Source organism: Carex rostrata, chromosome 24, assembly GCF_964058835.1.
Source record: "Carex rostrata chromosome 24, lpCarRost1.2, whole genome shotgun sequence".
Lineage (NCBI taxonomy): Eukaryota > Viridiplantae > Streptophyta > Magnoliopsida > Poales > Cyperaceae > Carex > Carex rostrata.
Window position 1 is genome coordinate 542,985 of NC_135941.1, and position 12,379 is coordinate 555,363.

The following is a 12,379-nucleotide window of genomic DNA, read 5'->3' on the forward strand; positions in this document are numbered from 1 at the left end:
AATTGATCTAAAAATTCTGGATCATACAGAAGTAGGGATTTTTTACCTATAAAAAATAGTAAAAAAATATAAAATGATACAAAAAATAAATTTCAAGTATATTTTCATATGGAGACCACTTTTAAATGTTCGGACCGATTATTTGAACTTTGAAAATAAAAATATATATTCATAACATGGATTAATTTGTAATATGCATATTACCATAGCATCACTCTTTTTTATTACAAACAACCAAGAAATTCAAAACTAATAGAAAAGCTGCACCAATATAAACCAGTTAGAATTTGAGGGTCACTCTTCTTAAATGATCTCAAAAAATGTCTTTTTGAGGTCTTCAAACAAATGTGAGCATATAAATCCAAAAATTTTGACCCATCACGGATCAAAATGATCCACAAGCAACCCGACCCATTTTATATGTTTTCTTATATTTTTTAATAATTTAATGAATATTTTAGGATTATTTAAATTTTTGGTGTGGCTTTAGAGACAAAAATTCTCCTACGAAACTTGATCTTGAGATTTCAACCATAGAAGAAATGAGAGGTAGCACAATTGGCTAGAAAAAAGTTCTCGAGTTGTTGTACCTAAAAGTCTAGAGTTCAATTCCCCCTCACGACTTTGCAGCTTCTGTGAAGGTTTTAAAAAAAAAAAGAGATTTCAACCATAGAAGATCAGCTTCTAACGACTACACCTAATCACATTTTGATGTCTGAATTGCAAAATATATTATATTTAATATATTCTTAGAATTCAACCGAAAAATACTCGACTTGTGTCGGGTCTGGCTAACTCCGGCCCGCTTCGGAAAAATAACAATTAACACCTCTAATTACAGGTCTTTTGTGAGTCAAGATAAGCCGAAGAACCTTAATTTAGTATGTCAATAAAATAAAAATTGAAAAAACTAAGATTTAAATCCATGATAACTTTTTTATTGTGTTCCAATAGAATAGGAGCACTTGTGTTGGCAAGCTCCTTTTTTTGCTTTTCCTATTTGTGTTTCTTTAGAAGAAAAAGTTCATTGCACAAAATTTGAACATATTACATTAAATTTAAAAGCTCAAACAGTTATACGGAAACAAAAAAATTTATCAGCAAATAGACAAGAAAAGGACAGCTAGATAGTCTACAATTCTACCACAATCTATTTAAATACCAGTAAAAGGAAAAAAGAAAAAGAAAAAAGAAACACACCCTAAAAAATAGAGAAAATTAATCACTCTTCTCCTTCCCCTTCTCCTTCTCCAGTCCACTCCTTCCAATGATTGTCGATGTTGTTTTGGGCCCACACGACAGCGGCACGTGCAGCTTGAGGTGCACCCGGGAGTTCTTTCTCTCTGATGGCATCGGCCATGTCAATGAAAGGGATAACCATCAAGGTCCCAGGCCCACCATATTCAGTGCGCAAAAAATTGTTCAATATCTGTGGTGTTATGTAGTATAACAATAAACACAATTTAATAAAGAAAAAAAAGGTTAATAAGGATTAATACCTAAATAAAATAAAAGGTGAACAGTTATTTTCAAGTGAGCAAATAATTGATTTTCTTTCTCTAAATAGTTAGTTATTGCTCAATATATGATTACAATGCATGTAGGCATATAAAATTAAGAAAGATAAATGATATTGTAGCACATGAATTAATGCATGACATAAGGAATTAGAAACATCCCAGAAATGTGAAAATAATTGAAAAGTAGCTTCAATTGTTTAGTTTACATGAATGTCATGCCTAATAGAAAGCTCTCCTTTGTAATATCAAATTTAGAATGCCAACTATAACTCTATAAGCAGTGTCATATATAAATAAAAAGTTAAAACACCCAATTGCACATGAATGTAATGCTTATAAGAAAATTAGGAAAGTAATTCATAGGAAAGCTAAAAATATATTGTTTTTTGTGCAGGGCCACAAGTAATGTACATAGCGCATATTGGTCCGTACTATGGATCAATATCTCCATGTTCAAAGTCCAAATAATTGATCTGAATCATACAACATGTTCTTCATATGAAAATGTAATTTTTTTAAAAACCATTTTACTATTTTTTTAGATAGGTGGAAAATTACTTGATCTAAAGATTCAGTAGTGATTTTTGACCTATCTAAGAAATAGTAAAATAATTCTTAAAATGTAAGTTTAGTTTGTAGATATATTTTAATATGGAAGTCATGTAGAACGGTTCAGATCAACTATTTGAACTTAGGAAACAAAAATACTGATCCGTAGTACAGACCAATTTGTGCTATGCATAGTACCATTTCTTGATTTATTATAAACATCCAAGAATTTCAAAACTAATAGAAAAGCAGCTCCAATACAAACCAGTTAGAATTTTCAGAATCACTCTTATTAATTGTTCTCAATTAATGTCTTTTTGAGGTCTTCAAACAAATGTGAGCATACACACACACACTCTTCTGCTTTTATTTTCCCTAAAGCTACTTCTATCGAATTATCTGTGGGATTTTCATTAGCATTATTAAATCACCAATTGTCACCAATGAAGTTTCAGGGAATATGCTTTTAGCAAAAAAACTGAACTAAATCCATATTTCATACAGAGAATTTAATTTCCAAACTTATCACATCAAAAAAGGTAAAAAATAGAAATTGTAAATACTCAAACCTCAGTGCATATATCTACAATCTCTTGAACCGAATCGCCAAAATACTCATTCTTCTTTGTGAGCCTCTGAAGCATATGTTCCCTAAACTTCTCAGTTTCCTACAATCAAAATTGTTTGCAATTAAGGTAAAATTAGTTAAAATTCCAACCAAATTAACACAAAAAACAAATTATTTAAACAGAAAAACTAACATGATCAGCGAATTCAGGTATTGGGTCGGGAAATTTGTATTCGCACATCCGGCAAACAAACCGGGATTGTTCAAAGGGGTTAACGGTTCGGATAAAGCTTGTTTGGAATGAAGGAGAGGGGGTAGAATATGAGAATGATAGAAGAGATTTTGAAATTGATTTGTGGAGAGATGGATACAGAGTAGAGATGCCAGAGGGAGAGAGAGAATTTCTCAAGGGAAAGAGATTAGTTGACGCCATTGCTATCTGAGGTTTTAGGGAATTATGGATAAGATAGGGCGCTTTGGGGTTTTGGAGGAAAGCAGTTCTGACGAGTGGGGTCCACGTTTCAGGGACAGAGCCCAGTAATAGATAAAATTTCAGGATGGGGAGCCCAAGGCCCAATGATTTAGAACTAGTCTCCATTCATTACCCATAACAGATTTAAATCCAAGTCATCATCTGCGTTGGAATTTTTTTTTTTTTTTCTAAAAATATGTTGATACGTTTTATTCACCTTTTGATATGTAACATAATTTTTAATGTAGGAACATTATTACTAAAAAAATGCTTTATAACTATTTTTATTGATTTTTCTTGTCTCTTTCATAATAAAACTGTTGATGTGGTCAATAAAAAAAAAATGTAAAAATCAAGTGTACGACAGTACGAGTAGAGATTTAAAAATAATATTTAATTTAATTTCTATTTACTTCTTTACATTTATTTTTAATTTCTTCTTAATTTTACTAAGTAGATGTTCTTAGGACTGCTTATGTTTGAGATTTTTATATTATATCATCGATATATAAATTATAAGGTAGATTCCACTGTTTTTAATTTTTATATCTCTATATATTGAACCTCTAAATTTAAACCGTTCATCAATAATTTGATCAACGGGTCGGATTAATAAACTAATCAGCGTTCATGCAATACCAGTCGTTCCTGACGTGTCGCATATGGGATGGGGTCACTGGCACACACTCAAAGAACTTGAGGTGGCTACTGATGTGATGAGATGTATTGTTTATCATAGTGTCTTAGTCTCTTAGAGGATGGGAGATGTGAAGAATTTGCTAAATAACAGGTACGATTATTGCTACTGTTATCAAGAAATTAGATTTGTGTTTGGTATAATTGAGATTTGAGAAGTTGAACTTTAAACTGCTCAATTTGATCAGATTTCCTAAATAGCTTGTACCTGTTATGGTTTATTGTGATTACTAATCAAGCATGGTAACTAAACACTTTTATACATATCCTCTTGTTGAAAATATATATACATTTTGCATAGTAATTAGAAAACACAGTGTTTGTGTTAGGGAACAAACAATTACTTATCCAATAGTTCGTCACTTGGTATATATTAGAATGTGAATTATTCTTGAGACTGCAAAAGGGTAAATTACAAATTATTTTTGAGTTTTTTCTATTGTTGATGTAATGTCGATTGTTTTCAATTAGACTATGTACCTAGTATCTACTAGCTCACATTGTAATTTTGTTACCTTAATTTCTAAGATGAGATTTTTTTTGTTTGTTTTTGCATATCAGATTTTGCACATATCACACACTGCTATTTACCAGCATGAGCTTCTTTGCGATCATACCTAATGTACATGTGACAATCGCCAAGAGGAATCTGTTGACAACTGACAAGTGAATGTTTCATTATTTATCAGTATGAGCTTCTTTTCACAAACAAAGATCTACAAGAAGATCAGGAGCTAAACAAGATAATTTATTTTTCTTAGTAGCTTTTGATAATATGTATCGGTGACTATGTATAGGTTAGAGATAGTGTAATTCGGGTATAGTTTGAGGAATGAGATAGTATAATGGTTGATACTTGTGTAATTGTAAAATAGCAAAGAGTATACATAATTAAAATGTAAAATTTTCTTTTCTCAGTAACGATCTTAGAGGAGTTATCCAACTTATTTTTTGGTTAAAATAATAAATTCTTAAAAATAGGGCCATCTAGATAAAATATTTTCGAAAGGTCACAAATTTTAGCAGGAAACTACAACTACAATAATAAAAAAAAAAAAAGAAGTAAAAGTCAGATCTGGACCACCTATAAAACTTAATTGAGCTTTAGTGCAAATGATATGGGTGTAGCAAGTGTATTGGAATTTGGTTTTAACTTGATTCCATTTCTGTTTTTTTGTTCTTTTCATCTGTCTTTATATTATGGCAAACTTCTTGCGTACGGAATTTTGTAGCTAGTGATATAATATTCTACTAAATTAATTAAATTTCTTTCATTTAAGAGCTTTTTTGGCTGATTACAAATCATTCTTCTAATGACTGGAACAAAACTTTGCTGTTAGCATACTGTTACTTTTTTCTTTTTATTTGATTTCATATCTTTCTTCTTAACCTTGTACAATACATAACCAAAGGAAATATCTATATCATGAGAAAGGAAGTTTGAATTGTAGTTATGTTTTATGTGCAAAGCCTGTTGCCCTGTTGGTATCTCAGTCTTACATATATCAAACAATTGTGAGCATTTTCTGTTAAACGATCATAATCGGATGGCAACTTTCTCAAACTAATTGGTTGCATTTTAGCCCAAACCAAGGTAAAAGCCAGAAAATGAAAGCTGGAGATGCTCCTAATTTTTCGCGCGCAAGCTCAGAAATGATGAAAAAGAGAGAGGAGCTAGGTGTTGTGCGAGAGAAGAGACTAGAGAGAGCACTGATTTGGAGGGGCGCGGAGGAGCTCTGTGGGTGGTGCAGAGGTGCGTCGTGGAGGGAGCTGGGCGGACTGGAGGTGCTTCTACACCGAATCTATATCCTCTCAGGTATACGGTTTGAGATTTGGGTCACCATAGGGGCTGTATTTTTTAGCTTTGAGATTCGTGCCGACACCTAGGGGGCTTTAGAAGTCCGATCCTGATCAGACATTTTATACTAGTATTGGATAAAATTATTGGGTTTAAATTAAAACTATTAAACCATGAAAGTAGGAGACTTATTTGATTTAAGCACGAAGCCACGAAAGTGGACAAGTATTTATCAGTGGATAAATATTTACCTTAGGATAACACTCCTTAATTGTCGTAATCTAAATATTAGAGAAATAATTAAACAAGCATAATTAAGATATTACGGTGAATCCATAGCATTTTTCTTATTTATTGCATTTGGATTCAACATGCATTATCATAATTCATCTTGCATTTCATAATTTAGGCTTCATTTTAAGAATTCACCCTGCACTATTAGGATTCAATCTGCATTCTTAGAATTCACCCCAATTCGGTTGGTCTTGATTACTGACAAACTATCTATTCAAACCGCTGAACTTAAATCTCCGTATAAATTATGTGCTCAGAGACCCAATGTTATACTTTTCAGAAAAAAAAAAATTACTAATTTTTTAAATAGGTAAAATTTTACTTGATCTAAAGTTTTCGGACTATAAGCAGTGATTTTCTATCTATCTAAAAAATAGTACAAAAAAATTAGAAAATATAGAGTATGTTTGGTTGCAATGAGAATAAGCTATTCTAAAGAACAAGCTATTCGGTGTTTGGATGAGATAAAATAGCTAGAATAGAGAATCAAACTTGTTTCTCTTATTATAACAAGCTATTCTCACAAAAAGTTGAAACAAGCAATTATAATAAGACAAATACCAATTTTACTATTCTAATTATTCTAATATTGCAACCAAACATATATACCCATAAAATTTAGTCACCAAGTATATTTTCATATGGAGATCATGTTAAGCTGTTTCGGTTGATCATTTCGACTTTAAAAACAAATATATGGGGCCATAGTACGAACCAGAGTGCACTATAAAATATAGTTCCAGGATGCACCACCAGCTGAAAACATTCCCAACTAGTCAAACCAACAAAACAAGGTCTCATTCCCTTCAATAAATCACGTTTAAACAAACATCATAACCCAATCATTGCATATTAATCAATTGCTTCAATTTGCACCTATTTAAGAAACAATTACCAATTTCATTTGCAATTTTTTTAACAAAATTGGCTTCTTTCTAGAAAAGATATATTCAAATTCAGTTTCGATCTTAACATATGAGAGGAAGAGAGAGAGAGAGACTCACGTGATGCAGAGCGTTGACTGCTACCTACAACCCAAAACTGTCATGATACAGAGCTATCGCTCTCGCTGCGCTATCCATCGTGAGTAGAGAAGATGGTGACCGACATGTGAGAGAGGATGGTTTTCTCTTTCGCATAGGGGTCAGGGAGGGGGGGATTTGCGCTGAGAGAGAGTGTGGTTTTCATGTTTGTGACAAACCTTGACGAGAGGAGAGGCTGAGAAAAGAGAGAAATTGAGGTTGCGATTGCGAGAGGAGAGGAGAGGAGAGAAGCGGGAGTGGAGAGAGGCAATTTGGAATTTAGGTCTAAGCTTGGGAAAGAAATGACGTGGCTATTTAGGATTTGGTAATATGTACATTGGGTCTGTTCGGCAAGCTATGGAATAGCAAAGGAATAGCAAAGGAATAGAGGAGAATAGAGGAATTGTGGAATTAAGAATTGGCCACTCTTCTTCTCTATTCCAATTACGTTCGGCAACCTCAACAATTGGAATAGTGGAAGAGAACATTCATTAAAATATAGAAATGATGGGAAATGACTCTCATGACCTTATTGAATTTTGATTTTATTATGAATTAAAATGTATGCAACTAATAACTTTCTGTTAAAAAATATTTAATAACAATAAAGTGATAAATAAATTTCTGTTAATAACAATATAGCCATGTAATTTTCTGTAATAAAAAATAAAATTATAATCATGCAATTTTCATTAAAAAAAAATGTAAACAAACTAACAGGAAATGCACCTCTGATGGTTTTGATGGCCACATTAAAATTAATTGAGCTATTCGCCTATAACCCATTCTATCAGGAAATGCAAATAACTTAACAGTGAAGGGGCAATATGCGATATTTGTTGCCACACTTCTGACAGCCAATTTTTTTGCCATTCATACCAGACTAGCACCTCTGATGGTTTACCAGTAGCGTTAAAAATAAAAAGGGTAAAAGGAACAACTAAGAAATTAAAATTACCAGAATCAAGAGCTTACAATGAATTTTTTACCGAAGACGACTCAAGCAGTAACGAAGTTCATGAATCGGAGACGAAGGCATGGAACTAGTTAGCAGCAGCGAAGAGGCCATCACGCGTGATGTTCACGAAGAACTAAAATCGCTTTAACAAGACAGATCTCATTTGAAAGAAGAATTCGTATCCATCTCACTGATGGTTTTAGTTTTGCAAATCTCTAAGTAGATAGTTGGATATTTTGGATTGGAGTAGATGGAGAAAGAAAATTTTCTCCTCTGGGAGCGTGCAGCAAGAAGAAAGAAGAAGAGTATTAAAATGAATATAGAGTGCCACATCACTCAAATGAAGGGCAAAAAGAGTCTTTTTTCTTTCCTTTTCTAGCGCTATTCTCTATTCCAGCCTCCCACTGAAATTGAGAAAAGAGGAAAAACACATCTATTCTGCTCCTCAATTCCAACTTGGCTTTTTGATGTTCGGCATAAATAAATCATGAATTCCATCCAATTCCCTTATTCCAACTTTGCCGAACAGGCCCATTAAGAATAGTGTAACAAAATGTTGTTTATGCGGCCGTATATGCGTATGCGGTTCCGAACAGCATAGAAAATTAATATGCTGTTTAATATGCGGTTCTGCATATTCGGCCGCATAATTTTGACCGCATACTGCATACCGCATACCGCATACCGCATATGATCTGCATACCGCATATGATCCGCATACCGCATATGAACCGCATACCGCATATGAACCGCATATACTGCATATGAACTGCATATGATCCGCATATGAACTGCATATACCGCATATGTACCACATATGATCTTACTGTTGTATATTCTTATATATGTATGTTGTTTTTATATTAGAGAATAATGGATATCAAAAATTGTTTTACAAACATGTGTATTCTTATTTCTGTTGTGAGATTATCCTTCCAAATATATATGAATTCTTATTTTAAAATCCGCATATATAAATCCGCATAAAAATCTGCATATGCGGCCGTATAACATATATGAGGTATACGGTGGCCTTCCGTATACTGCATAGAAACCGTATTTTATAACACTGATTACGGATCAATCTGTACTGGACTATTTCCAAAGTTCAAATAGTCGATCCAAACCATTAAAACTAATCTCCATATTAAAATGTACCTAGAGACCAACCAAATTTTACATTATTTAGATATTTTTAACCTATCTAAAAAGATTAAAAAAAAAAAGTAAAAGTTGGTTTTCAATTACATTTTCATATAGAGATCATGTTTGAAGGTTCGTATATATTGTTCGAACTTTGAAAATAGAGATACAGATCCATAACACGGGTCGACCCGTAATATGCATATTACCATAGCCTCACTCTTTATTTATTACTAACATCCCAGAAATTCAAAACTAATAGAAAAGCAGCACCAGTCGAAACCAATTAGAACTTGAGGGTCTCCCTTCTTAATTGTTATCAATTAATGTCTTTTTGATAGGGGTGCAAACGGATCGGATACGGATCGGATAGTGGTAAAATCATATCCGTATCTGTTTTATTTTCCGGATATGGATACGGATACGGATTGAATATTAGACGAATACGAATACGGATCGGATATTAACCAGACACGGATATGGATATCTGCCTTTTATAATAGTGAATGACATAATTTTTTTCAAAATACATATTAAATTATATAATATATATCTACTATTTGGATACGGATAATTAAAATTCAAAACTATATCCGTATCCGTATACGCACGAATAGTCGGATTTCGGATATCCGTATTAAATTTTCAGATACGGAGTCGGATACGGTCGGATAATATCCAACCCGTTTGCACCCCTACCTTTTGAGGTGTTCAAACAAATGTGATCATGTACATCTACACTTCTGCTTTTATTTCCCCTATTTTCCCAAAAATTTATATTACTTCTATCCAATTTCTATGTGGGATTTTAATTAGCAATATTAAATCACCAATTGTCACCAATAAAGTTTCAGTATATATGCCTTTAGCAAAAACTGAACTAAACCCACAATTTATACAGAAAAAATTAATTTGCAAACTTATCACATCATAAAAGGTAAAAAATAGAAATTGAAAATACTCAAACCTCAATGCATATATCTACAATCTCTTGAACCAAATCGCCAAAGTACTCATTCTTCTTTGTAAGCCTCTGAAGCATATGTTCTCTAAACTCAAATGAGTTTCTAAATAACTATAAACCACTTTTTAAAAATTAAGGTCTCTAGAGTTTCTAACTCTCACATCTCTAATTTTAGAGTTTCTATTAAGACACGTCAACAACAAATTAAAAAAGAAAAATAATTTGAGTCAATCATTTGGTCGGCATAGAGTTTATAAACCATTTCTTAATAAGAAACTTTACTGTATAGTTTCTAAATAAGAAACACTCTCACATTAAATTATGAACTCTAATAGTACTAAAGATGTAGATGCTCTAAGATAAAATTAGTTAAAATTCCAACTAAATTAACACAAAAAACAAATTATTTAAACAGAAAAACTAACATGATCAGCGAATTAAGGTATTGGGTTGGGAAATTTGTATTCGCACATCCGGCAAACAAGTCGGGATTGTTCAAAGGGGTTAACGGGTCGGGTACAAAATTGTTTGGAATGAAGGAGAGGGGATAGAATAAGATAATGATAGAAGAGATTTCAATATTGATTTGTGGAGAGAAGGAAACAGAGTAGTAAGATAATTTTCAAGGTTCTAAATAGCGTTTATAGCGGAGAAACTAAAAAAAAGCTTTAGCAAATAGTGTAGCTATAGCGAAAACTATCATAAATAGTATTTTTTTTTCAAAAATTATATTTTATATTTCTACTAATAGTAAACATGTCTCATCAAAAAGAAAAAAAACAAATTGATTAAGAAGTTCTAATATTCATATTGAACTAAAACAAAGTTCAAATTGTCATTCAAAACATTCATAATTCAAAAACTATCGATATATTTTATATTCAAAATATACCACTACCATATATTAATGCATGATACAAAATTTAATTGATATAACGATATAGCCCGCACATGTTCCATTGTATTGATATAGCTTGACAAAGTAAAAAAAATCATCTGGACATTAAGGCCCATTAAAATCGCACAATTATAAGCTCATATAGCATAGCGGACCGTTATTAGCGCTATAGCGGCTGTAGCTCGATTAGCGCAGTTTTACCCTGTAGCTTAGCTTTCTAAGTCCAAAACCGCTATAACTAGCTATTTAGAACACTGATAATTTCTCAAGTGTAAGAAATTCGGTGACGCCATTGCTCTCTGAGAGGTTTTAGGGAATTAGACTGGATAAGATAGTGCGGTCTGGGGTTTTGGAGGATTCTGACAAATGGGGTCTTCGTTTCAGATATTGAGAGCCCAATAGGCAATAACATAGGAAATTTCAGGATGGGGAGCCCAAGGCCCAAAACTTAATTTACAAAAGGGTCTTAGGATTGCTCATGTTTCAAATTTTTATAATAGGAAGAATTGAATAGGCTGCCATACATTTAATTTACAAAAGGTCTTAGGATTTACATTTTTTAGATTTTTTTTTACTATTTATTAAGCCACTTTGAAAATAGCTGATCCAACGGTGCCTTTTGATTTTACTCTTACCGTTGGATCAGCGATTTTTAAAGTGGCTTAATAAATAGTAAAAAAAAATCTAAAAAATGTAAAATTTGGTCTCCAAGTACATATTAATATGGAGAACAAAATGAACGGTTTGGATCGGTTATTTGGACTTTGAAACCAGTGATTTATAGTCCAATGCACAAAAATATCTATGCATTGCAATGTATGGTAGCCTTACTCGGAATAATTTAATGTATATCACTCGAAAACAAGGGTGTAAATACTTGAAGTTTGGAAGTTGTTGCAGGAAAACAAATCCTTTGTGTGTGTTCATGTGCAATGATATGGGCTGATAATTTAGCAAAAAGAGGGAGATTAAATGGCTAGGATCATCTAGGACACACTTTCCGTTGTTTTGATTTACAAGTTAGATATAGCACGGGTGATGTAATGGGTAGGCTGGGGGATGCTTGATTGAAATTTCTGAAACTCAATCCCTCTCTGATGTAATTGACCTAGTGTTTGGTAAATGCCCCCGGGGGTCCAACCCGGACCGGTACGCCCGTGCCACGGGTATGCATGGGTACACGGGTACACGGGCACGGGTATTAAACGGGCCGGACCCAGTTTTTTGAAAAAAATGCCCGTGATAACCCGGACCCTCGTACTCGTAACCCGTATCCGTGACGCCCGTGCCCGTGAACCCGTGCGCCCGTGCCCATGCCCGTGCCCGTGAGCTCGTGGCAGATTTTTTTTTTTTTTTTTTACTTTTGATCTAAAATTCAAAATTTAAACTCAAATTCCCCCCCCCCCCCCGCCCCACTTTCTACCCGGACCCCTACCCGTTTTTTTTTTTTTTTTAAATTCAAATTTTAATCCCTCCAAACAAAATTCTATAAATATA

The 12,379-nt window shown here is 33.1% G+C and overlaps 1 protein-coding gene across 1 annotated transcript; it reads right to left on the reverse strand.

The window, feature by feature from the left end:
- Positions 1 to 970: 970 nt before the first annotated feature.
- Positions 971 to 3,124, reverse strand: PRIN2 (Serine/Threonine-kinase). The gene is made up of 3 exons (XM_078325714.1): positions 2,831 to 3,124; positions 2,639 to 2,737; positions 971 to 1,429 (listed from the first exon to the last, which is right to left on the reverse strand). Exons 1-3 carry the CDS (start codon positions 3,068 to 3,070, stop codon positions 1,223 to 1,225), a joined length of 546 nt encoding a protein of 181 aa, XP_078181840.1. The 5' UTR covers positions 3,071 to 3,124; the 3' UTR covers positions 971 to 1,222.
- Positions 3,125 to 12,379: the final 9,255 nt, after the last annotated feature.

Excerpts from the sequence above, each read along its gene's own strand:
- PRIN2 (XM_078325714.1), bottom strand. The coding sequence starts at position 3,070 with ATGGCGTCAACTAATCTCTTTCCCTTGAGAAATTCTCTCTCTCCCTCT. Across the intron at positions 2,738-2,830 it reads TACCTGAATTCGCTGATCAT|GAAACTGAGAAGTTTAGGGA; the intron begins GTTAGTTTTTCT and ends TTTTGATTGTAG. Across the intron at positions 1,430-2,638 it reads TTGTAGATATATGCACTGAG|ATATTGAACAATTTTTTGCG; the intron begins GTTTGAGTATTT and ends ATAACACCACAG.